Source organism: Podarcis filfolensis, assembly GCF_964270895.1.
Source record: "Podarcis filfolensis genome assembly, chromosome: 6".
Taxonomy (NCBI): Eukaryota; Metazoa; Chordata; class Lepidosauria; order Squamata; family Lacertidae; genus Podarcis; species Podarcis filfolensis.
The window spans coordinates 51,928,226-51,954,709 of NC_139609.1; the positions used below are offsets into that span (position 1 = coordinate 51,928,226).

Here is a 26,484-nt window from a genome sequence, read left to right on the forward strand (position 1 = left end):
AGGAACTAACAACAGAGTTTTAATGAACATTATGCAAGATGAATTTTTTTCTTTCAGAAAAGGAGTTTTTGAGAAATGTTTGCAATTTTTTGGTTTTTGAGCTCCCCATAAACTTTTGGAGGCTTTCGGTCTTCCCCTGGGGAATGTTTTGCAAATGGCCCACTATTTCAAAACAAATAGGAAATGGGTGTTGCCCTTCCTGGGAGAGGGAAGGAGCCCTAGTCCCATAAGACTGTCTTAACCAGCCTGGCATCCTCCAGATGTTTTTGACTACATCAGTGTGCTCTCTCCTAAGTAAGGACTGCTCTGGCAGAAGCAGAGTTGGTTGTGGTTTGAGGGGGTCTATGAACAGGAGGTATGACACTGAAATGGCCACAGTGTAGGAGATGTACATGGCAGTGGCGGCAACATCAACAGTACTGAATGGGATGGATTGCTTCTTTCTGTACACGAGAGACCAAAGAGCACAAGGTGTAGCCTCTGCGTCACAAGCAGTCAAGCCCTGATGGATATGAATTGCTCTACGCCTTTCAGACCTTAACTCTGTTTGTTTGTTTCTTTCACAGAGGGGGCAAAGTCTAAACTCGAAGCTATGTATCCAACCCAGTCGACTCCTTCCCTGCTCTGCTTTCAGGTGCTGTGCGCAGCAGAGGGGGGCCTTGCGCTCGTTCTACAGTAGGAGCTATCGCTGCAGCAACTGAGAAGGTGAGTTGCTTCACCATTTCCTAGCCGCTTGCTGATGGTACTCAGATTTCCCTGTCCTTCTGCTTTCTCATCCTTCCAGGTACAGCTAATCCCATTTCCAGGGAGTGTTTGTCACGGTGTCTAAAGGGAAGGGAGGAATAGAGTGACTTTCCATACAGTGGAAGGGATGTTCTGAAGCTGAAATTTGCACAAAAGTGGGGTTTAAAATAATCTATACATGTATCAAAAAGAACTGCTTGTGCTTTTGCCTTTCATACAAAGGGAATGGCCACATCCCCTTCTCCAGCTCAACCCCACATATGGGAGAGGCCGTAGCATAGTGGTAGAGTGTGTGCTCAGCATGCAAAAAGTCTGAGGTTTAATCCCTGTTCTCTCTAGTTAGAAGGATCAGCTTGAAGGGGGCAAGGGGAAATCCTCAGATCTTCAAGAACTGCTGCCAGTTACTGGAGACAAATGAACAAACAAACTGGCCTGGTAGGAGGAAGCTTCCTGTTGTCTTCGTACAAATCTTTCTGGCTGGAAATACCCTAAATATAATTGATTCCTGGTGTCCTGACATCCCAGCAATTTGGAATATGGAGATGGAACAAACTGCTTGGCTCTTAAGAGCACCCATGGCTGCTAAAGGCCGCTATTGTATAATTGGAAACATAAGACTCAGCCATAAAATATTATTGATAATTAGGCAAATTTCAGGAGAGGTAACTATAGCCTAGTTCCCATGGCACAGTAAGCTAAACTATGGCTTGGCATGAATGTGTAAGTAGGTGTGCAAGCTCTGAGAAAGGATATTGTGGTTGCTTTCCTCTTCATTGGCCTTTTGCCTGCTGTGCTGAGCTAAGCCATAGTTTGGCTGAGGGTGTCATTTGAACCCGGGCTCACCACTTAGCTCTCCCAGGCAAACCATGAGCTGTAAACTATTAGCCTGGACTTGGACAACACACTAAGCCCAAACAATGGCTTAGCTCAGTGTGGCACAGCAGCAAAACAACTGGGTTGAAGCAAAATAGGGTGCAACCTGCTCTCAGGGAAACTGAAACACTTCCACATTTGATGTGGTGTGGCATGTGAAGCAAGCCACTCTTAGTTACACCACACAGAAAATAAGGAGGATTTGTGGCACTAAGTTTTCATGGATTAAAGCCCATTTTGTCGGCCGCATGAGGTTTTATCCCAGCTGGTTTATGTGTAGGTGTGCGTATGTATATATGTAATCACACAGAGAGAAGTCAAGTGTGGGGGCATAAGCAGAAAGTCCAAAGGGCTGTGAAATGCTCGATTTACAATGAGTGGCATTTCCATGCAAAGCTCAACTGTGCAAGGTAAACATAATTAATGGACTTGGTGACTAATAAGGATGGGCACATCTGTCAGTTTCATTCCAGTTTCTTATTTTTCCAGTCTTAAGTTCAGTTCTCCACATTTTAACATCAGCATGTGAATTTATTTATTTATTTAAAAAAGGTTGTCTTGAAAATTCACCAGCATCTTTTAAAAAAAAATCACCAGCATCTTAGTGTGCATTTCTCCTAATGTACACATTTTTGCAAAGCAAATATCCCTACAATTATGCATTTATGTATATTAGTTCAGTAATAAGTGCATGTGTAGGCACACTTTACTCTGGTATATACCTCTTTATATACATTCTATGGTTGCATTGCAAAATTCAGAAAAGTGTGAATTTCACAGGGTGGCTGTGTTTCAGTCCTAGTATTATTTCAGAGAGTGCAAATTAAGGAATATTTAAGTGTGAACAGAATAAAAATTCTCCACCATCCCTAGTGCCTAAGGATGATGTGGCATATAAATATGCAGTATAAAAAGGAAGCAGTACTGAGGACCATCTGATGGTGTTCAGGTTGTTGTTTTTCTGTGTTGCTTTCCTTCCATTCATTTTTCTTTCCCTTCTTTTCTTTCTTCTTCTATTTTGGTTTTTTGCTAGTTCTATTTCTTTTTCTCCTTAGCTGTATTTCAGCCTCTGAATAGATTTGAGTGGGCAGCTAGATGTACAGAAGTTCAGAATTTGATCCAAAGTCTTTAATAGAGAGAAGCTTACCACATCCCACTACTTCTTTCATGCACACCTGAAATATTGATTAGATAGACATGAGTGTTGGGCATCTGTCTGGAGATATAACTGATGTATAATCCACAGGATCAAAAGTCAGGAAGATGGCAGATCTCTTTCACCATAGGAATGACATTTCTTACAAGTAAGTTTATGCATATCTTTCATACCATTTGATACCACTGGAGGACTCTGCTAGCCACAACCAACTGTTCTTCATGTTATATTCATTCTTGCACGTGGACAAGAGTCTTTCTTCTTCAGGAAGAATTTGATTCTGAAAACTTTAGACCTTTTGTGTTCCATCTTTGGAAGATGCCAAGTTCTAATTAGGATTCTGTGGTTTGCAGATACAAAATACTACATAGTTCCCATGGCAGTTTTAAAATATGCCTCTTTTCAGCCTTGTTGCTAGTTAAGGTTTGTTTGCTTTTTTGTTTATTACTCGTATATCCCACTTTTCTTCCAAGTAACTTGAGGTTTAGCCTTGCAACATCTTTGTGAGATGGGTTAGGTTGAGAGATGGCGACTGTCCCAAGGCAATCCAGTGAGCTTCATGGCTGGGTGGGGATTTGAGCTTTGTTAACTAAGTTCCTGCTATCAGGATCCCCTGAAGGCTCATTGAGATGGATGCTGCAGCATCCCTACTTGTGGGGAGATGCCATCAGTACCCAGTTTTGACTCCATGTAGTAGTGATGAAGGGACGTGGGTGGCGCTGTGGGTTAAACCACAGAGCCTAGGACTTGCCGATCAGAAGGTTGGTGGTTCGAATCCCCGTGATGGGGTGAGCTCACGTTGCTCAGTCCCTGCTCCTGCCAACCTAGGAATTCGAAAGCACGTCAAAGTGCTAGTAGATAAATAGGTACTGCTCTGGCGGGAAGGTAAACGGCTTTTCCGTGCGCTGCTCTGGTTCGCCAGAAGTGGCTTAGTCATGATGGCCACATGATCCGGAAGCTGTACACCAGCTCCCTCAGCCAATAAAGCGAGATGAGCACCGCAACCCCAGAGTCGGTCACGACTGGACCTAATGATCAGGGGCCCCTTTACCTTTACCTAGTAGTGATGAAGGGTGAGGGAATTTAAGGCACGTAAGGTGGATATATTTAGACATTTTAAAACCTAGGGAACATTTCAACCCCTTGTGTCTATTTGCTTCCTCCACAGTGAAACTGAGAGCAGCTTCAACAAAGCCAACAGCATGACCAGGCCAAGTGGCAAGTCCATTTACCGTAAGAACAGCCTGTCTTTTCTCCTGCATTCAACATCTCCAGTCTTAATAAGTCTGAATCCCCATCTGAGAGCTCTCAGGGTTTCTTTGTTCATTTTTATTATTTGCTGCAAAGTCTCATATTGGAAGGGGGAGAGAGAGATAACCAAATTGTAGATGCCACCTGTGTCCTCTCCTATTTCTGTCACAGCAGTATTAGAACACTTTTTACCTCAGGGAATGGCCTTAGAGTAATATAGTTGCCACTTTGCTTTATGATTTCTCTTCTCCTCCTCAGACAGCAGTGAGATCAGCCGTCCCTCACAAACAAGCTAGTTAGAAGGGTGGAGAGCTCCCCGTCCCCCCCGCCCACCTTCATGCTTGTCAATAAAAAATAAGAAATTCTCCCTAGTTGCACAGTTAATCATTTGACATTGGAGCAATATTAATAGAAGCCACACATCCATTCTAATCACCCAGCAATGAAGCCATAGGGCTGTAGTAGACCACATGGTGAAGCAGAGATGATTACCTGACCTCCTGCTGTTTACCAGGAGAGATGAGGTAGTGGGGAGGGTGATGTAAAGCAAGCCCAAGGATTACCTAGGAAGTAAGGTCTCATAACATCTTCCTGCTTAAGGCAAAGGTGAAGATGGTGCAGAAGTAAACTGGACTGGCAGTTGGATTTTCTTTTGGTATTGGCAATAGGATTGTGTCTGCCACTGCACCTCAGGCCAATGTGGTAGCAGGCGGTGTGGCACACACAATTCTGCCCTCCAAGTAATGGGTACAGCTAGGGATCTGGATGCTGCTTCCCCACATGTCTACTGCCTATGGCAGTTGCCACACGCTGCCTAATAATAGGGACGGCCCTGCTCCAACTTATGCACTTGCTTGCAACTCATTGGCCACACGAGAAACTCCTGCCAAGCTGTCTTCCTTATGAGTAGTTGGAGCCAAAGCTATTTGACCATTCTGAATTCCCTGATATTTGTACAAGAGGTTGTACAAACCTCATACAGAGGTTTGGATTCATATATTTAAGTGAGGATTCCCTTACATCTGGGGATACTGAAGTTGATTTCTTCATACTGTGTCTCCTCTCTCTCCCTCTTGCTCTCATAGACCAGCGGAAGGAATATACTGAAAGTATGATAAAGCACCAACATGAATTCCAGCACCGGGTGGAGGTAGGAAAAGCTTGGGGAAGCAGAGACATTTCATTCTGTCCAGTGATGGTGGAAGAATGAACTGGTCCCATGCAGTGGTGCCAGTTCCTACACTTGGTGGTGCCACACAATTCCCATCATTTTACTAACCTGCTGGTGGCCTCATACTCTCTCCTACAGGAGATCCCATGTGGGTCGCCCATTACCTGACTTTCATCTCCTACACGTGTTCAAAGGAACATGGTTGGTGAAGGGAGCAGAATCACAGCATCAGGCACCACCCCCAACCTACACACATTCATTTGAATGTGTTCAAAGAACACCTACATGAATAAGGCTTTCTCCACAGAAATGGTCTCCAGACTGTATGTGCAGAGGCTCTCATCATTCATTCAGATGAATGTGGATCAGGCAGGGTCAACTGTGATCCCACTTGCTCCCTCACTCAAGGCTGAGCCATGGGCAGAGGAGCCAAGAGCTGTGGGGGAAGCAAGTAGCCAGGAGCGCATCAGAGCTCAAGAAATCCTTATTGTTCAAGGAAAGCTTTTATACTCCTTCCTGCCCAGGAAGATTCAATGGGAAGCTTGAGTGGGTGGAGCCAGTCCAGGACCAGAAGGTTTTCCACCAAGAAGATTGCCACCAGCAGGTCCATAAATCACCACAGGGCAATCCAATAAAATTGTCACACAAATGATCCATGAGTTCCTGACTACTGTGCATAGGGATTTGTATACCAGAAGGAACTCAGGCCATAGTCTCTCAGATCTGAAGTTACCCTGAGGTCCAGCACTAGAAGTCTATACTTGCTACACAATTTAAAAATACTTAGCTGATAAATCATCTGCTTTTTGATCATCCAGTTAATCAATTAATTAAATTTAAATATATTTGTATACCACTGAACCCTCAGTGTGGGATTTTCTGAGATAGTAGGAGGAATGAGCATCTTCAATATTTTCTTTCATTCCTTTTCACAGTAACATACTAGGACCAAATTATCACTAGAAATAAACACACTACTCAGTTAATTATAATTTGCCCCTGTAGATAATTTGCCCCTGCTCAGTTAATTATAATTTGCCCCTGTAGATAATTTGCCCCTGCTCAGTTAATTATAATTTGCCCCTGTAGATAATTTGCCCCTGCTCAGTTAATTATAATTTGCATTTCCTCCACCAATGGTTCAACTAAAGCTTTCAGCTTACAGCCCTTATAATTTCATAGAAAGGGTAGAGCACCACAGCATAGAAGACCATTCTATGCAATACTTCCTGGTCCCTTCTGTGGAAACTGTTTATGTGGGGGTGGGGTGTCCTGATTATCTGCTGCAACAATTAAACTATGGCTTCTATTCCCAGCACCTTCTTACCTGCAATGTTGATGGCAAGGAAATTAGCAATGTAGAGAACTGTATTAACCGACTCAAGATGATGGATGCCCAAGGTCAGGTGTGGGGACAAGACATGCTTTTGCAGGTGAAGGATAACAGATTGTTGCTGACTGACATTGAGGCAGAGGTAAGCAGAGCTGCTTTATTTTATTGTGCACACCATGTAATGTCAGCAGGGGACAAGTTGTGATAAGTAACTGAGTCCACATCTTGATTGGAAGGGACCAGACCTCTAAATACTTATTTATACATTTATTCATAAAACATTTCTATACTGCCTTTCACACCAGCTAAAGATATACCTATGATATTACCATCAAAAATGATTAAAAGTCAAGCTGGTCTCAGCAGATTGTCCTCACTCTGTCACCGGTTGGCTTGTAGAGCTCCCCACCCCATCCTTCAGACCTGGAAGATTGTGATAGGATTGATTGCCAGGGAATCCCCTGCTCTGCTGCTGACTGTACACTGATTTCTTTCTTTGCTTACAGGAAGAGCTGGATAGTTACCCCCTGGAATATATCCAGGAATGTGCCTGTGTCCTGGACAGCTGCATCTACAACTCCATCTTGGCCATCACTGTGAAAGAAATGAGACCATCCAGGACTAGCATCATGCTGTTTCAGTGCGAGCAGATTGGAGTGAGCAACTTCAGGGCTCAGAGGAAGGAAGAGACCTGGGCGGGGAGGGGGGTTAGGAACAACCTGCATGTTCCCTGAAATGCAAGATTGCATTTACTGTGTCTTTTTAGATAGTCATGGTGGGGCCATGGCACATGGGGAACTTTCCCCCTGAACCATAATCCTGATTCACACCCATCCACCCAGCTGCTATTTGGTAGGTTTTTTTTTTTCCTGTGGCAAATAGCAGCTGGGGTGGGGAGGGATTTCTGCCAGGACCATGGGGGAAGAGCAAAAATCTCTCATTGTGCTCTGATTCTCATTGCCTCCCATTGTTGTGATTTAAAAACACAATCATTGCAGTCACACATTAACATGTATAGTTTGACCTTTATCCATGTGTCTGTGTGCAAGATGGATGGAAAGAAAGAAAGAAAGAAAGAAAGAAAGAAAGAAAGAAAGAAAATCTGAGAGTAAGAACTGCGTTGTATAAGTTCCCTGTACTCACTACAACTTGGATCACTCAAGTACGTGTCCTCCATCCTGCACTACCATGAGCTAAGAGGAGTTCCATAATCTGATGACAGATTGCCTCCCAAGGGTATAGGAAACTCATTACTGCTGCTATTGCAAAAAATAGAAATTGAGAGTGATTTCTATTCCCTGTGCACCACAGTAGTAGCAGCCAGCTCAGAGCATGCCTGAAGCTGAGATTAGAGGAAGATATTTTCAGGGGAACTTTGGTAGATGCTGGTGAATGGTTGTAAAAAGTGATAGACTTGCTTTTACTTTCCTCCAGGCTGAGCTGCTGAAAACCAAAGTGGAGAAGGCCGTTGAGGAGTTGAGAGACGAACAGCAGAATCACAACTTGCTCAGGTAGTGAGAGATTTAGAGGCCTGCAGTATGGACTGTCAAACCTTTCTTTCTCCAGAAGCCTGCTAGATTTTAACTTGTGCATAATCATTATCAATGCAGAACTCCTCAGTCCAGAGAGACTTCTCCCCCAAGTCAATGTAAGATATATCCCAGCCATAGAGAAATGTATTATTTCTACTGGCCACCTGGAGCCCAATCAAACTGAGTTGTTAGGCTGTGAATCTCTGCCTCACTTGTCTGTTAAGCATGTGGCATCTCTCTCTCTCCCATATTCACAAGCTTTTTCTCACACTTTTTGGTGATTTCTAGTTATCCAAATTCTCCCAGGCAGATTCCACCAGTGCTCTTCCAGTTCCTTTAGGTTCAGGTTCAGTGCTGAATTTTCCAAGGTTTTCCTTCATTCTTGCTTTCCAAAGAATGTAAAGATAAAGGTAAAGGGACCCCTGACCATTAGGTGCAGTCGTGATCGACTCTGGGGTTGCGGCGCTCATCTTGCTTTATTGGCTGAGGGAGCCAGTGTACAGCTTCTGGTCATGTGGCCAGCATAACTAAGCCACTTCTGGTGAACCAGAGCAGTGCACAGAAATGGCGTTTACCTTCCCGCCAGAGCGGTACCTATTTATCTACTTGCATTTGATGTGCTTTCGAACTGCTAGGTTGGCAGGAGCCGGTACCGAGCAATGGGAGTTCACCCCATTGCGGGGATTCGAACCGCCGACCTTCTGATCGGCAAGTCCTAGGCTCTGTGGTTTAACCCACAGCGCCACCTGGTTCCCCTCCTAAGAATGTACTTCTTCTCAATTATCTTATCAGGAGCAACCTGGAGAATATGTTGTACCAGCAGAGCCGATCATCACGTACTGACAAATCCCCACTGATCTCCCAAGAAAGAAGACCAGCAGGGCCAATGGAGCCGAACCATATGCCTTCTCCAGCACAACAGCCTTGGCAGAGGCAGCAGCAACATCCTTGGAGAGCTGGCCCAGTCCCTGTGGACTATGGTAATGATGATGTTACAGTCTCTCTTGCAACACGCAGCAGCATTTGTAGCTCCCACTCTCATAATGCATCAGGAAGCAGTCAGAGGAGACATTGTATCTCCTAAGGAAGAATAAATGCCTATGGGTTGTATCCAAAGTAGCACTGCATAACGTGTCTCTTTAGTGCAAGGACTTCCACTCCTCCACCTGCATCCCCCTAAATCTGTTCTAGGGATTCACCCAACCCTCTAAAGCAGATTTTGGGGAGGGTGAAGGTGAGCACAAGCAAACGCTTTTACGACATGGGCCTATAAGAGTACCATTGTACTGTCGAGAGTGTATTAACTTAAGGTCTGTGTGTGTGGTTTGGGAGCTGCACAGTCAGGGGGAAAACAATGCTGTCCAGGGTTGTAAAGACTGCGGAGAGAATAATTGGGTGCACTCTTTCCACCTTGGATCAAATCTACGCTTCCAGGTGTCATAAGAAAGCTGCAGAGATAGTGCGCACCCCGGAAATGATCTCTTTCAGCTTCTGCCTTCTGGAAGAAGGTACAGGGTTATTAAGACTAGGACTAGCCTCCTGAGAAACAGTTTCTATCCAAATGTGATTTTGGTTTTAAATGCAGTGTAAGGTAGTCTCTATGGGAGTATATTGTATTTAATTATGGGGTATCAGAGTTTTTAGGGGGCTAAACAGGCTGGGATAGCTGGGATAGCAGGTTTGTTGGTTTTGAATGTCTGATGTAGATTTTTTGCAATTTCGTTGTTCTGTATAGAACAATGACAATAAAGATTATCATATCGTATTGTATCACATCGTATCGTATCATCGTATCGTATAAGGCTGGATCCTCCAGCAGCACTGTTTACACAGATAGGCTGGTGATTAACATAAAGCTGCTACACAACTGGACTGGTTGCACACTTGGTTGAAAGCATATCCTATCTGACTCCTTCAGATAGGCCAGCTGGCCCCACCACCTAAGGTCTGAATCAGCTGTGCCATTGCTTAGGATGTGTATCCTACTTTGCAGAAGATAGCTCTCTGTCTGAAGAGCTGTCAGAAGGCTCTATTTAAAGGGCTATCCTCTATTTAAAGGGCTATCCACTTCAAGCCCAGTTTAAAGTTAAAGAAACATAAGAAGGAAGAGTAGAGGGTCTTGTCGTTGCCTATCAACAGTAAGTACCTGAACAGCAGAGTGAGCAGGTCACCTGGTCCCAGCCTTCCCCACTATAGTGAGATGTATTTTATTTTTGTATAAATTAATTTTAGTAATTATTTCAAACGTTGCAGCTCCTACGTATAAACTGCCACATGCAAATTTTCTGCGAGTTACGTGTCCTCGTTGTCAGTGGTGCATTTCATCTCTTTTGGCAATATGTTAAATGGTTGCCCTGCTTCCTGATGTGGTATGTCTTGCTTCACTGCGAGAAGCGAAGTTACAGGGAACCAGGCAGAGGGCCTGTGGAACGCCCTCCCATCAGATGTCAAGGAAATAAACAACTATCTGACTTTTAGAAGACATCTGAAGGCAGCCCTGTTTAGGGAAGTTTTTAATGACTGGTGTTTTAATGTATTTTTAATGTTTTGTTGGAAGCTGCCCAGAGTGGCTGGGGAAACCCAGCCAGATGGGCGGAGTATAAATAATAAATTATTGTTATTATTACTGATCTTGGGACTCTGATTGTTGCAGAAGCAGAACAGCCACTTCACCAGCAGCAGAAATATGAGTCAATGTATGAAGACCCTGGGCCTCCAATGATGCAGGACATAGACAGAGATGCTGTAAGTACTTTCCCGGATACCACCTCCTGCTAGCCCCCAACTCAACCTCTTTCCCTGTTGTCTTTCTAGAGGGTAGGAACCTCAAGCACTGATAACAGGGGGGATTATTTGATTAAGCAGGGCAGGTGTTATGTACTGAGTTGAATAGGATCCAAACTGCAGCAGTCTGATTGGTCCTAGAACAATAGGATCCAAAAGGCAGCAGTCTGATTGGTCCTAGAACAATACAGCAGTATGATTGGTTGGCAGGAACCACCCAATCATGCTCCAGATAGAAGTGAATCCACAACCTGATTGGCTTACAGTAGAATTCCAGAATGAGCCAATCATGTGCAGCCCATTGTGTAAATAATGTATATAAAGCAGATACTTTGAGGGGACTTCGATTCATTCCTCCTCACCACTATGAGCTGAATAAAGAGCATGAAATCACTTTGCGACTCTGAGTATATTTCAGCAGGAAAGCTGTGTTGTCTGGGAGCTTGATTGGACAGAGGGAGAGAGGCATCTCTTGGCTGTGAGACCTGGAAGACCAGCTCCCTGACTTGGAGGCCTTTTTCCACCTGGTCTGGGAGGGGAGGGCTCAGGCTGACTCCAGCTACAAAAGCTGAGGCTGCAAAACAGACTTTGGGGCTGGGGCATTGTTTAGGGGTTTTTGTTTTTGCTATTATTGAGATTATGATGATAGATGATAGATTGATAGATAGATGATAGAGATGATAGATATAGATAGATAGATAGATAGATAGATAGATAGATAGATGATAGATTTGTATCTTTATCTTAAATCTTAATGTGGAACCTTTTCAATTTGGCTGTGTGCTTTTTGAGGTTTTATTTATTGTTCATGATTACTTTTGTTATCTTTGTAATTAAGTATTTTTTTATATTGTAATCCACCTTGAGCATGGCTTTAACTTTGGAAAGGCAACATACAAATAAAATAATGAATGAATGGTGTGATATGAATGCCTATTGGATAGAGACATGAGTTGGGCTACTTTGAAGAACAGTGTGCAGTCAAGAAGCACTTCTGCTGAGCAGATATTGACAGATAGCTCAAAAACTGGTTTGGAGGATAGAAGGGAGTCAGGAAGATGGGCAGTTAGGAGCCAACCTTACAAACATTAACGGATTCCTATAACCCTATAACCCTTGGTCCAGGAGTAATTTGTGATAGTCAAATGTATCGTATGACTAATTTACCTGCTCTTTTGTCTGAGGCTTTTCTCCCAGACTCGAGCTGAAGACCAAACAAAGTAAAAATGACAGATAATCAGCCAGTATAAAACAAAGTCTCCAATGATGGCTGTGAGAATTTGAACTTCTGGTGGTTCCTTGAGAAACAGTTTTTGATGCAGTGTCTGATTTAATTTTTTATTTATTTATTTTTGTTCCTTTGCTGGCCACAGGAGATCCTGAACCATGTATTGGATGAGATTGAAATGTTTGTAGGGAAAGTACAGGAGACCAGTAGATCCCAGAATGACAAGAAGAAGAAGAAGTCGAAAAAGAATAAAGGCAAAAAGGGTAAATAAGAATGGCACAGAGGCCGCCATGAGGTTCTGACCCCAAGCATTTTTCTGCCTTAAGCAGATCAATAAATGGCAATGTCTGCCTTGGTGTACATCAACCTTGGGTCCCTCATATGTTGTTGAACTACAATTCCCATCAACTGTCATGGATGACAGAAGTTGTAGTCCAAGAACATCCAGGAGCCCAGGGTTGAAGAACAGTACCCTACCCTAACACCAGGCCAAGGTACGTACTGCTGAAGTGATGTCAAGATCCTGTGGTACTTGAGACAGATAATCTCATGGGCTTTTCTCCCCCTCCTTGGCAGTAACAGTACAATAACAAGACATAGACAATGTACTTGATTTAACACTTGATTGGAAGCCATCCAGAGTGGCTGGGGAAACTCAGCCAGATGGGCGGGGTATAAATAAATTATTATTATTATTATTATTATTATTATTATTATTATTATTATTACATAGAAAAATCAACAGGATCACAGTCAATAGTAGGGAAAAGGCACCTATGTCAGCCACTGTGGCATCACTCAAAAAAAAAAGCTCAAAGCCCCTCTCCACTGTTCAGAATGGTGTGGGCATCGAATCCTGGCATTCAATGAAACATGAGCATATTTAAGGGAGGAGGGACTTTTGTAGGAGAGGCCAGCCAGCGCAAACAGGAACTGAGCAGAAAAAGCAAGCAGTATCTTATGCATTGTGGACTGTTGACAGAATATTTATTGTGGGTTTTTGCAGTCACTGAAGATATTGCCAGGTACAGTGGCACCTCTAGGTGCTGGATTGGAGGGTCACGGGTTCACAATTCACGGCACATAAGCCGTTCTTGATGATGTCGACCAGGGGTGGGTTGTGCACTTTGGATCAGGGTATCTGATAGGAAAGGGGAAATTTCCAAGCAGATGCTGCAGCTGGCCAAGGCCTGTGGAGGATTAGCCTTGGCAGCTGTGTTGAGCCATAAGCCAGTTGCTTGGTTACGTTCTGTCTTATCTACACTTTCAACTTAATGAAGAGCCTGTGAGCTAGTGAGTGGGTGGGTGGCTTCTTTGTATCCGACGCACTCAGGATGGTGAGATAGAGATTGGATTCCAAGTAATTCATTCATGGGGACACTTCATGTCCTTGCGGAAATATGAACATTCTAAGCAGATTTGATCGCTTATTTGCTATCTCCTTATCTGCCCTTAGCGCTCCTTTGACAGCTGAAGGTTGAACCATGACTCACTGTTTTCCTACTTCAGATATAACATTGGTCTTTAATATTCTATTTTATTTTATTTTGGTCCCTTTTTGTTGGGAAATAACTGGGGAACGTCAGTTAATCCTGAAGTCCCATGTGTGTAGGGAACTGCAAAAGAAAAACGCCTGATTAAAAAAATAAATGGGGGGGGCGCTTGACTCACTCTTTAGCCAAAACAGCCCTCAGCAGAGTTTAAAACAACATTTTCAAAGCATGGGAAACATACTATAGGTTGTTAGACCTTTAAATGTCCAAGTATTAAGCATTCTCCCCTGCCTCTACCCCTCTCAGAGTGAAGAGACCACAAGCTTTAGTAAGTTTAAATGTTTTACTTATAGTAATCACAGGTCTCTCTCATGCATTGTTCAATGCTACAGCAGAAACAACACTGGCAAGGTATATTTGTTTGCAAAATACAGAAGTGAGTCTCAAACACGCAATCTGAGTCTGGAGCCCAGCCTCAGAAATGTGCTTTGCTTGCATGGTTCAGAGAGAGGGGAACAGGAAACAAACCATACTTCCTCCCTCCCCTTGCCTAGAAATTTACGCCTCTGTGTTCTTTAACCCCTTTCTTACTGACAATTATGCACAGTTACGATTAGCTGCGTAAAATCTCCCCATGCCTCTCCTAAAATTAGCTCTTTTTCAGGAGCTAGTTTTAAAACAGGCCCAAACTCACAGCTACCAGATGTACCTACCAAATGTACATAGTTCCATAAGCCAACTTGACAATAAAATATCTGTACTTGGTGAATTCGTATTGAGAGCTTCTGGGAGCAATGGAAACTCTTGCAATAAATGTGGCACTGGTTGAATTTTCAGTGTAAAACAAGCCTGTGCAAAGATGTGGGGTGAGTGGGCGAGTGTCAGACAAAAGGAATAAAAGGGTTTGTCTTTTATTAGGCAAACTATCTGCACTGTGCTTGAAAACCTCAATGACTAGGACGGGGCTAGGAATCCTGTGGCCCTCCAGATGCTGCAAGACTACAGCTCCCATAGTCACACACCATTTGCTACCTTATCTGAGGGGAGATAGGAGCCAAACAACATCTGGAAAACCACAGGTTCCCCATCTATGGATTGGAAGGACAGTAAGGCAGTGATCTTTACTTATGCTATGCTGGCCACCATAGCTGTCAACTTTTCCCTTTTCTTGCAAAGAATCCTATTCAGAATAAGGGAAGATAGTGACAGCTATGCTGACCACACCCACGGCTAGCAAAGCCAGTCTCTTGGATTTAAACTGACTTTGTCCCTTTGAGGCTATCTGGCTCAAACCAGCTTCTGTTCATGTTACCCTCCAATTGTTTTGGCGTATCTGGATTGTGAATAGGTGTTGAAAGCTGTGTGCATGTGTTCATGCTATGAACCAGCCCATAAATTAAGAGCCTAGATAAACAATGGCTTCTACATGAGTAACCTGCCTGTAACACCTGTTTGTTTCTGGTTGAGCTGACTGACTGATTCTTTCTCTGGATCTGCAGCAATGCCTCCGGAGCCTGAGTTCAAGGACTGTTTCCAGAAGATCAAATACAGCTTCATTTTGCTGGTAGGTCAGTGTACAGCCTGCACAAACTTGGCAAGGAAATTCTCCAGCATGAGCAGGGCTGGCCGCATATCTGAAGAGAGAGGCATCTCCCCCGCCTGAAGGCCTGGCCTCCCAAGTGCGGAGCAACTAGGGCAGATGCACAAAGAGCCCTATTGTGTCCTGCTGCAGCCATTCATTGCAAATGGAGAGGCTCACGGTGGATTTGTTTTGGAGATATCTTGACCCACCAGAGCAGGATAAGGAATGTATGGATAGGAGAAGGTGGGGAATAGGGATGTGAACCAGTACGGAGATGGATAAAGGATCAAATAGTATCCATTGATTATATTTTGTACCTGCTTTCCAGATGGAAAAAAAAACCCTTTTCCCAAAGCAATTAAAATTCAATACACAATGCTGCTGGCAGGCATTCTCCATAAAAGACACAGGTCCTCCCTGTGAGACACAGTCTAAGGGACAAACCAGATGACATGCCATTTTTACAATTAGCAAGTGCAATTAGGAACAATGTTTTTCAAAAGGAAGGGCAAGCCTGATCCTGGCAATGTTTTTCTTCATTTTCTCTCTTAGCTGCCCAAGTTTCAGTTCCTAACAGGAGGCTGGTTGGGCACTAACTCTTTTTTCTCTACCCACTTTTCTCATCCAACTTGCCCCTTTTCCCAGGGGGGAAGGAGAAGAGATGTGAGGGAAGAGGGAATGACAGATAACAGAACACCATGTGTAGTTTCAGTCTTAAAGGCAAGACATAGAGGGAAAGGGAAGTGGAGAGGAAAGATACGAGAAGGGAGAGGATATTTGACAGTGCCAGAAAAAAGGGGATGAGTTGCTTATGGGCAGCAGGCCCAAGTCATTTTGCCGCCTGAGGCAAAGGACAAAGTGACACCTCCCCCATTCCATGTACAGATGCCAGCCAGATTGGCAGCAGTTGACCTTACTTCCACACTGGCAATCAGACAGCATCCTCCACCTCACCTGAGGGAAGCAGGTTAGCTTAGGTAGCACATGATGACGCACACAGCTGTGTTGACTCCTGCCACCCTATTTGCAGCTGCCACCTGAGGCAGCCACCTCATTCTGTCCCACAGTAGACAAGCTTTGGTAGCAGGCATCAACATCCAGTTGAAGGAGGCCAGGCTGATCTCCCCTTGCTGGTGGTAGCACTGGGCAGAAATGGTGCCGCTACCCAGTGTTTCATGGTCCTCGGGCCATTGATTGGGAAGGGGAAGAGTGCCACTCCCTAGTCTCTGCCACCACAGAGCAACTGAAAGTTGAAACAGTGTTTTTGCTAAGGGGTGGAGAAGCAAGCTTTCTGCAGCTCCATGCATTAAAATTAATGGTCCTAACTTAGTCATGTGCATTTTGATAGGTCTGCTCTGAGAAAAAGTTAGTTAAATGCCACCCGGAGAAATATATTAACAGTGTAAATATTAGCTTGCCTTTCCCCCCCAGGCACAACTTGAACATACAATGCAGCAACCAAGCGCTCCTGAGATGGTTCAGCTCATCTTTTCCACTTTGAAAATTGTGAGTATTCTAGCCAGGAACAGACTCCTGGAGGCCTCTGGTGGTAATCTACTCTCCCCCATTATTATTAAAGATATTATTTGCCATATCAGTGTGTGCCACTGAAACTCTGCTATGGATTTTCCTGTGCCATAATAATTAGATTTCATAGTGCTTGGATTAAGGACTCCATGCATTTTACTCCTAACCTGCTCCTGATTTGTTGGTGACCTTGATGCCCCCCAAGCACTGTTATATATATCTCACTTTCTACATGAAAGAGGACAATCGCCAAATGATACCTGTGAAGAAAATTCCTAAAACCTTGAGATCCCTAGAAGGAGGCAGTAGAGAGATGAATAGTATTACCTTTGGTCCCCTCTGTGTGTCAGTCTTTGGGCACAACAAAGGGTTCTTATGAGCTTATGTTCAGAAGAAGCCTTCGTGGAGACCTGACCACACTGGGCAGGGACAAAGAGACTGTCAGGCTCCATGATCTCATATGCTGTTGCTTTGCAGGTTTTGTCCAATTGTCCTTGGACCAACTTGGCCTCTACGGTGTCCTCACCTTTGCTGATTCCTGCAGCAATTGACTTGCTAAGGCGCTCGTTGGATTCCAAAGACCAGCTTATTTGGAAGAATTTGGGAGATGCTTGGAATCTAAGCAGGTACGGATAAAGCCCACAAAGGAGATAGCATGTGCAAAGCAGCATGCCACTTGAACTTAATGATAGGCATTAATGAGTACATTCCAGTGACATATCTCACTGTAGCAGGAACCTGGCCAGAGGCATCTGCCAGGCCACCGCTGGAAACAGACAACTGGTCTTCTGGCCTGATCTAGCAAGACTCTGATTATGTTCTTCATTTGCAGCTGCACTATGTCTTTTGTTGACCCTAGCTCTGAGTCACACCTTGAAAGTGTGTAAACGTACAAGTAACTCTGCCACGCAAGTGAATTTCCAGCAGGAAGTCTGAAGAAAAGGTCATGGACTTAATATCCTGCATTGCGAGAAACATCCTTGGCTCCACATCTGTTGTTTTTTTTTAATAATATTTATTAAAGGTTTAAAGATTACAGAAAAAAGAAGAATGGAAAAATGAAAAATTAAATAGAACAAATCAATACCTCACAATACATAGGAAAGAAAAAAACAAAAAACAATACAGTAAAACAGAAAAAAGGAAAAGAAAAGCATTTAAAAACACATCCAATATTTCCATATCTTTATCTTTCATTTACTTGTTTCATCAACCCCCTCACACCTCCCTTTTTTTGTATTCTAGTTCAATTAGCTGTTTCAGCAAATCCTTTCCATCTTACTCAATTTTTGTTCCATAATTTATCTTAACCCAATCTAACCTTAAATTTTCCACTTTGACCCATTAACAATCTATTTTTACTTGGTTCTTTATAACCTTTCTGCTAAAGCCATGTAACTTCATTCCAGCATCCTTCTAACATTCCTTAATTTTACAGTATTTCTGTAAATAAACTTTAAATTTTTTCCAATCTTCTTCCACCGACTCTTCTCTCTGGTCTCGGATTCTTGGCTCCACATCTGTAGCAGGATGCACTTTCTCATTTTGGAAGGCCCTTCACTACAAGTTCTCTTCTTCCCCCATAGGGCAGAACATCCAGAGGGACCATCCATCCCCAGCTACCAGCCCACGTTCTTGAGTGGATGGGTGCCGCCGATGCCCACTCGGAGGCAGAGCTCTGTTGATTTCGATAAGGTGAATCTCTCCTTTAAAAGCACATGAAAAGCAGAAGTAGACCTTGCAACCTGTAGTACTGAAACACAAGGGGGAACTGTGTGTTTCCCTGGTAACTAGCGATGACAATGGATAACATCATTCTGCTGCTGTCTCTGCACATGAATTTAATGAGCAAGAGCAGTGGCTTTGACTCAGAATAAGCTTTTTAAATATCCAATACATTTCTTCTGTTTTCCTCCACACAGGTCCGCACAGAAAGCCGGAGTAGCTTCTCAAGCAGGTATGTTCTTTTACTGGCTCTAGCATGTGACATTGTTGTTGTTGTTTAGTCGTGTCCGACTCTTCGTGACCCCATGAACCAGAGCACGCCAGGCACTCCTGTCTTCCACTGCGTCCCGCAGTTTGGTCAAACTCATGTTAGTAGCTTCGAGAACACTGTCCAACCATCTAGTCCTCTGTCGTCCCCTTCTCCTTGTGCCCTCAATCTTTCCCAACACCAGGGTCTTTTCCAGGGAGTCTTCTCTTTTCATGAGGTGACCAAAGTACTAGGAGATAAAGTTTAGGGTTGTGGACATGTGCAAATCCCATTGAACCCAACAGCAAAACAGCACATAGAAAAAAATGTGTTTGTCTCAGGAGTCTATATCCTCACAATTCTGAGTCCCCTTGATTATCCCTACACAGAAATTAATCAGAAAATGATTCTATCAGCCATGTATATGCCTGTGAGTATGTACACATTATTATAGTCCTAAAGCAAGACTCTCATTTTCCATTCTCCTGCTCTCATCAGGGCATCTGATGCTCCCCAACTTATGCAAGCCATATGTGACTTCCATGCAAGAAACCCCAGGGAGCTCACATTAATGAAAGGAGATCTCCTAGAGGTAAGACAGAAGTTCCTTACCCTTCAGCAAACTAACCTCCTGGTAAAAACAGCACTTTCAATAATAATAATTTATTATTTATACCCCACCTATCTGGCTAGGTTTCCCCAGTCACTCTGGGTGGCTTCCAACAAAATATTAAAATACAATAGTCTATTAAACATTAAAAGCTTCTCTAAACAGGGCTGCCTTCAGATGTCTTCTAAAAGTCTGGTAGTTGTTTTTCTCTTTGACATCTGGTGGGAGGGCGTACCACATGGTGGGTGCCACTACCAAGAAGACCCTCTGCCTGGTTCTCTGTAACTTGGCTTCTTGCAGCGAGGGAACCACCAGAAGGCCCTTGGCGCTGGTCCTCAGTGTCCAGGCAGAATGATGGGGGTGGAGGTGCTCCTTCAGGTATACTGGAACGAGGCCATTTAGGGCTTTAAAGGTCAGCACCAACACTTTGAATTGTGCTCGGAAACGTACTGGGAGCCAATGTAGATCTTTCAAGACCAGTGTTATGTGGTTTCAGCGGCCGCTCCCAGTCACCAGTCTAGCTGCTGCATTCTGGATTAGTTGTAGTTTCCAGGTCACCTTCAAAGGTAGCCCCACATAGAGCACATTGCAGTAGTCCAAGCGAGAGATAACTAGAGCATGCACCACTCTGGCGAGACAGTCTGTGGGCAGGTAAGGTCTCAGCCTGCGTACCAGATGGAGCTGATAAACAGCTGCCCTGGACACAGAACTGACCTGCACCTCCATGGACAGCTATTCCTTCTGCATAAGCTCAGCAAGCCTCCTGCCCTGTTGCTTAATTGCACCCATGTGCACTCCAAATGATCGCAGCCCAATCATGACTCAGGCAGGTCAGGAGGGGGGGGGAACCAGATCAATGGGAATAGGGTAATAATTCCCATTATCAAGCAGTGGTTTCAGCAATGTTGCATGAGCTTATTAGAAAGAAAAGACACACTAAGGGTTAAAGACTTTGAACACTAATCTTTGTCAAGAAATCACTCTTGCTGTAGATGGACTCTGGAGCTGGAAGCTAATCAGTAGACAATAGAACCTCTCTCACCCAAAGAGAGAAGTCTCTCCAACCTTTTTTTAATATCTCTGATGATTCACTGTTCCAACTAGCTCATTCCATTTCTGCCTCACTGATAACTTCTGCTTAATGCTTACTGCAACCTTTGCCAATGCCATGCTCTCCAGATATTTTCGACTCCAACTCCCAAGAGCTCCAGCCAGCATGGCCTTGGAGATGGGAGCTGTAGTCCAAAGTAACTGCAGTGCTTTTCAAGTTCCATCAGTGCAACAGACTTTCTCCCTCCTCTAGTGAGGGAGAAGATTACATTGCACAAGCAGGAATCATTGAACTGATGGGACATGGGACTTGGTGCTATGTTGGATTCCACCCTTGGAGATCACCAGCTTGCTAAAGCCTGGTTTACTATCCTGCATTATGGAACTTGAAAGTTAAGTGGGTAGCCTGTGGCTTCTACTAACATCACTGATATCTCCTTTCTCATGATTACATTCCACCCTCACTAGAACTCAAAGGCAGTATACAGTGGGACCTCAGTTTAAGAACAGCCCTGTTTACGAACTATTTGGTTTATGAACTCTGCAAAACTGGAAGTAGTGTCTCGGTTTATGAACTTTACCTCGGTCTAAGAACAGAATCTGAATGGTGGAAGGGCACAGGCGGCGGGAGGCCTCATTAGGGAAAGCGTGCCTCCGTTTAAGAACAGTTTTGGTTTAAGAACGGACTTCCGGAACGGATTAAGTTCGTAAACCGAGGTACCACTGCACAGGTATTTCATTTTAATCAGTTGCAGTGTTTTGGTGTAAAGCCACTTCCGAGTTGGGGAGGAGGTAGGGTTGCGGGCTTCACGCCCACCCCACGTGCGCGGGGGCTGGATGCAGCCCCCACGAGACTGAGGGAATCCCAGCTGCGTCGTCCACCCAGCCAGCCAATTGGGTGGCTGGGGAGGCATGGCCAGCCCTATTTAGGGCTGGCGCGGCCGGGGCTCGCCCTCTTTTCGCCGTGCCAGCCGTCTCATTTTCCCACCCTCCCTCCCCTTAGGTAGGCTCCTGACTTTGCTATGGACTTCAGTTGGTCGTCGCAAGGGGCCTGGTAGGAATTTTTCCCAATTGGCAAATTTCAGCCAATCGGTTTTTCGCCTGCCTCGTAGCAACTCGTCACAACTCCTGGGCTTTTGGGTTTGGCATTGGTAAGAAGGGGTTAAGAGGATGTGGGGAGGGAGGAAACACCATCACCTCCCTCCAAAAGCTAAGGGTAGTCTGATAAAGGATTCGGGGGGCGTGGCCCTGTCCACAGCCTATGGAGGTGTGGGCCTAAGGCACGCCCCCGAGCGGTGACCCGGGGGGAGCTCCTAGTTGATGTGCCTCAGCAGGACTCCCCCTTATGGTGTTAACCCTTGCCGGTCTTCATGCAATCAGGCTGGAGCCGGCTAGTCGATAGGACCAATGCCTAAGCCAATACCTTTCATTCCTGTAATCAATAAAGTTGTGGCCTAATTCGCCCATTAAACTAAAACTTGGTGTCCTGTGTCTTTATTTTCTCCTTGTGGGGGGGGAACTCGCCACGCAATCACACATTCTCCTTTGTTTAGGTTTTGGATCAACGGAAAAAATGGTGGCTTGCTAGAAATGCTGCAGGAGAGACAGGCTATATCCCTAACAATATCCTGGAGCCTATGGAACAGAAGACACCTAATGGGAACAAAGCAGAGCAAGTAGGTACTATTCTTTATTGTACTGGATGGCATTGCAGGGGCACAGAGATATGGAGCTATGATTTTGTAAAATACATCTGCTCTGCACAGTCTTTGAGCATATCTGTGTCTGCCCTTCAAAAGAGGCAACGCAATGCATGACCAGAAACCTAGAAAGTTCTCCAGAGGAAATTTAGGTAGCTCTGCAAACACTGCTGGGAGCCAGCTGTGCATGGGACTCCCTCTGCTTCATTTCTCTCCTCACCCCCACCCCCGGTTCAATATTGGGACATAGGCTTTTTCTCCCCCCCCCTTTTCACAGAAGCGGATGAACTTTGCAAGCATACCAACCCTCTGTGGTGGCTAAAGCTTGCCAATTTACAGACTAAGAAATTCACAAGTGTTTGTACTGAAAAGCTCTGAAATGTGATTTACTGTTGTTGGTTTTAAGGAACCATCTACAGCTCTTTAAAAAAGAAGTAGTAGTAGTTCTGGGCAAAATTTGATGGAATTTGCAGACAAGCTTGCCTATTCTGAATCCTGCCAGATTTCAAAAGGGCAGCTGCAGTGGTTTTCCAAGAAAAGCAGCTATTTCCAAGAAAAGCAGGGGTGGGGTAACTCCAGCCCACCAGGCCTCCCCAATTGGGCCCCTGATGCCAATTTCAGGCAAGCCATATCCACCTGCTCCACAGCCGACATCTGTGGATCACGTAAAAGCAGAGCTTGGCCAAAGAGGGCCAAGCACCCAACAACCACCTGCAGCCCTATGCTCAGTGCTGGGAAAGTGCTGGGTGGTGATGGATTTCAGTCAGGACCATGGCAGAGAAAAAGCATTTAATCTGCCCTCCCCCAACACCAGCTTTTTATTTTTTTTAAAGCAACTATGCAAAATCATATCTAGTTTGGTTCTGAGAGCTAAAAGAAAGAAAAATTAAGTACCCAAAATTGCAGCCACTCAGCTGTTCAGGATGTAAGCCTTTAGCTGGAGGCAATCATTGTTCTCTATTAAATATCTTTCTCTGCATTAAGGTTTCAAGAGACTTCCCTGATCTCCGACCCAGTTCTTCACCAGCAGAAGTCACAGTTTGGCTCAGGATGAAAGGTTTTTCCAAGATGTAGGTGCTGCATTAATAACTGACCCAAGAAAGCTTATCCCTAACAAATAACTCGGCCCCACACCCTTTCCTAGGTGCTGTGTTTCTGATACATAGCTTAGCAGACTGCCTGCAAAGATAATAAACTTTCAATTTAGACTTAAAAGGCATTAACAAAGCCGGATAGCACAGCAGCACTATTATCGTGGTCTGGGGCCAGTTTCAGAAATTGTCTGGTTATTTCTCCATTGAAAAACAATGGAATAGTAGGGAGTGCCACTCTTGTATACTTTATCACGAGGATGGTGTGTGCCGAGCATTTTTAAAAATCCAAACTCTGTATAAAGATGACTCGATTGGAAAGCTCAGAAATAATGAAATGTGATTTGATTATCTTGCACAGTATGTTCTACAACCAAAGAACATGGAGGTTTTTGCAAAGTTCAGGGAGAACAGGAGAAGGGAAGGTTGTGAATATAAGAGATGGTCCATAGGGCTAAAAAGATTTGTGCCGTGGAGTGAAATTCTTCCCAGCTGTAAGCCCTGTTCTGCCTCCCTCTAGCTTCAGAGATTTCACCGAAAGACTACTATAGACAAAAATGTGATTTTAAATGAAGAGGATCTCAGTGCTGAGTTCTGTATGAAATATCCAGTTCTAGGTTTGCTAAGCCATACAGAACCAAAAGTGACCTAGAGGCTCAAGCGATGGGATTGGATGTAAAAGAGCCAGGTTCAAATTCTCAGTTACCCATTTAAGGAAGTTGCTGTCTCTCAGCCTTACCTACCTCACATAATTGTTTTTTCACACAGAATGATAAACTCATATAAACTAGATTTTTTAAAAATAAAGTGGGCTAAAAACTGCTTGGTCAGCTAGCACTGTATTTGTGGCAAAGTCTACCTTCTGCCTGGCGCAGGCTTGAGGAAGAGGTGGTGCTGTGGTCTAAACCACTGAGCCTCTTGGGTTTGCTGGTCAAAAGGTCAGCAGTTTGAATCCCTGCAACAGAGTAAGCTCCTGTTGCTTTGTCCCAGCTCCTGCCAACCTAGCAGTTCGAAAGCACACCAGTGCAAGTAGATAAATAGGTACTGCTATGGCAGGAAGGTAAACAGGGTTTCCGTGCACTCTGGTTTCTGTCACGGTGTTGGTTTGCACCAGAAGCGGTATAGTCATGCTGGCCACATGACCCAGAAAGCTGTCTGCGGACAAACACTGGCTCCCTCAGCCTGAAAACGAGATGAGCACCGCAACCCCATAGTCGCCTTTGACTGGACTTAACAGTCCAGGGGTCCTTTACCTTTTACCTTTTACCTTTTACTGTGCTCTTCTCTTTGGGAATGTCTCAAGCCAGTACCATCTTTTGCCACCTTGCTTTGATGCTATCTCACTCACACACGCACACACACACGTACACTTTCCCTTCTTCCTTCATCTTTCAACAGTACGGTGAAGGCCCTTGGAGTCCTTGATGGAAACCAGATTCTGTCTCTGAGCAGAGAGGAGCTGAAAGCAGTTTGCCCGGAAGAAGGAGGAAGAGTGTTTCTCATGCTTTCAACCATTAAATCAGCACTGTAGGTAAGACGCCCTCCAACAGAACACTCATCTGTCTTGTGGCAAGAGGTATGCTATAGGGTGGCCTCTTCCCAGGCCACACACCCCTCAGGCTGCTTTGCACCCTCCTTGAGTGTTTTTGTCTGGCTGGAATAGTCCTTGGATTGTGGTGATGCCTCTCACTTACCTGGACAGAGGATAGAGAGATATGTGTGGGTGCATGTGAAAACCTCTCAACCTTTATGGTCAGAGTCTGTTTTCACTGTTAAGAGCCATGTCTGTTTCTCTACCCACTTTTGCCTCTGGCCAGCTCACCATTTTTATGTAGTCACCAGACAGTTTCTCATGACGGAATCTGGCCTTCGGGCTGAAAGCCAGTCCCCCTTCTCCTCCTGTAGGCAATATTTGACTGGATACAATGCCACAATGCCATTGTGTTCTTGCACAGGCTACGTAGTTTCCCATTGCTTTAGTTTCTCCCTGTTGGAGATGAATGTAGGCATAGGACCCAACTCCTAGGGGCCAAGGTCCCTTTGCCCCCCATAAAATATTTGAGGGGGCTGTCCCCCCAAAGTTGAGGGGCATTGCCATTCAAATGGTGTGTGAGCAGTGTGTCTCTTGATCGATTACGCAGGGCCTCCCAATATTTTATTCAAGTTGGCACCTGAATATAGGAACACCGTGGGTGCTTAATTCAGGGAGATATACCCAAGTAGAACACAGGGGTTTTCTACTTGTGTATGTTCCTATACAGCGAGTTCCTTAATTCAGGGGGATAGCATATGCATAGCTTGTTGCATTCCTGCACCAGCTTCTCTCTCTTCAAGCCCCACAGAAAGCTGACAAAGAGACCAGTGACCCACTCCTATGCACTAAATGTGTCAGTTTTAGGATTGTCTCACTTTTAAGACTGGGGGCGGGAAACCTTTTTGGCTCCAGGGACCAGATCATAATCAAGCCCCATCATCTAGTATAGAGTTTATGGAGAAGCGCTTGGGGAAAAGTCACTGATATCAAGCTCAACAATTATGAAGCTGCTAGAAGGATAAAGTAAGCAATTCTGAAATATAACCTCAAGCTTCTTAGAGGTTCGTAAATGTGGTAAATGTAATGATTAGAGTTTATCCAGCATCAACTCTTCTCTCCTTGCTTCTCTTGACAGGATGATCCACCAGAGCAGCCATCTTTAACCACTACATAATTATCATAATAGGAACGTGTTAATGATTTTCCATTTGCTTTTCAAGAAGGTGAAGTGTTTTCCTCTGCAGCTGTGTGCATACAAAAAGTTGTAAATAGCGGGACTGTAATGCCATAAAATAAGAGGTATTGTCAATGCAATTGCTGTGTGAATTTCAAAATATATGCAAGATAAGGAGTAGGACAAATTAGCACAGCAGTACGTTAGTGTAGCAAGTTTAGGAAGGCTGTGTTATGACCAACTAAACATTCTTGATTTAGTCTCCCAGAAAAAGAATCAAACTTTTCTTAAGTTAGAGCTATGTCCGAGTGTCCCAATACCATTTTTGATGGGAAAACGTGAACTTTCAAGATGAGTGGAGGAGCTCACTGCGAGAATTGAATGTTTTCCAACTAGTTCCTAAATGTTTCCATTTGTGTCAAACTACCCAATAAATTTTAATCTTTAATGTGTCACAACTGCTTGTGTTTTTGCTGTATAGCAAGTAATGTAACTACTGGTCCAGAACCTTCTCAAAAATATTTGTGAAAATTGTGCATTTCCTACTAGGCATGTGCTCTTATCTCACCGTCGGTTAGATTTAGCAACAAAATAACTCTACAGGCTACATTTGCACCTGCAGCCAAATCTTAACCCAAACAGCCTCACTCTAGGGAGGGAATCCTTCTCCAGAAAAGAA

At 44.3% G+C, this 26,484-nt stretch overlaps 1 protein-coding gene across 2 annotated transcripts; it reads left to right on the plus strand.

Moving 5' to 3' along the window:
- Positions 1 to 554: 554 nt before the first annotated feature.
- Positions 555 to 26,263, plus strand: EPS8L3 (EPS8 signaling adaptor L3). Of its 2 annotated transcripts, none has more exons than XM_083617821.1 (20): positions 555 to 705; positions 2,864 to 2,921; positions 3,942 to 4,006; positions 5,110 to 5,174; positions 6,512 to 6,670; positions 7,035 to 7,184; positions 7,963 to 8,039; positions 8,853 to 9,040; positions 10,714 to 10,805; positions 12,218 to 12,335; positions 15,065 to 15,129; positions 16,579 to 16,653; positions 17,152 to 17,300; positions 18,261 to 18,369; positions 18,597 to 18,631; positions 19,145 to 19,238; positions 21,860 to 21,982; positions 22,991 to 23,076; positions 24,496 to 24,628; positions 25,767 to 26,263. In XM_083617821.1, the coding sequence occupies exons 2-19, from the start codon at positions 2,881 to 2,883 to the stop codon at positions 24,626 to 24,628; spliced, it is 1,824 nt and encodes a 607-aa protein (XP_083473947.1). In that variant the 5' UTR covers positions 555 to 705; positions 2,864 to 2,880; the 3' UTR covers positions 25,767 to 26,263. The 2 variants fall into 2 exon arrangements, with proteins under 2 accessions (XP_083473947.1, XP_083473948.1); XM_083617822.1 differs by having other exon boundaries at positions 10,717 to 10,805.
- Positions 26,264 to 26,484: the final 221 nt, after the last annotated feature.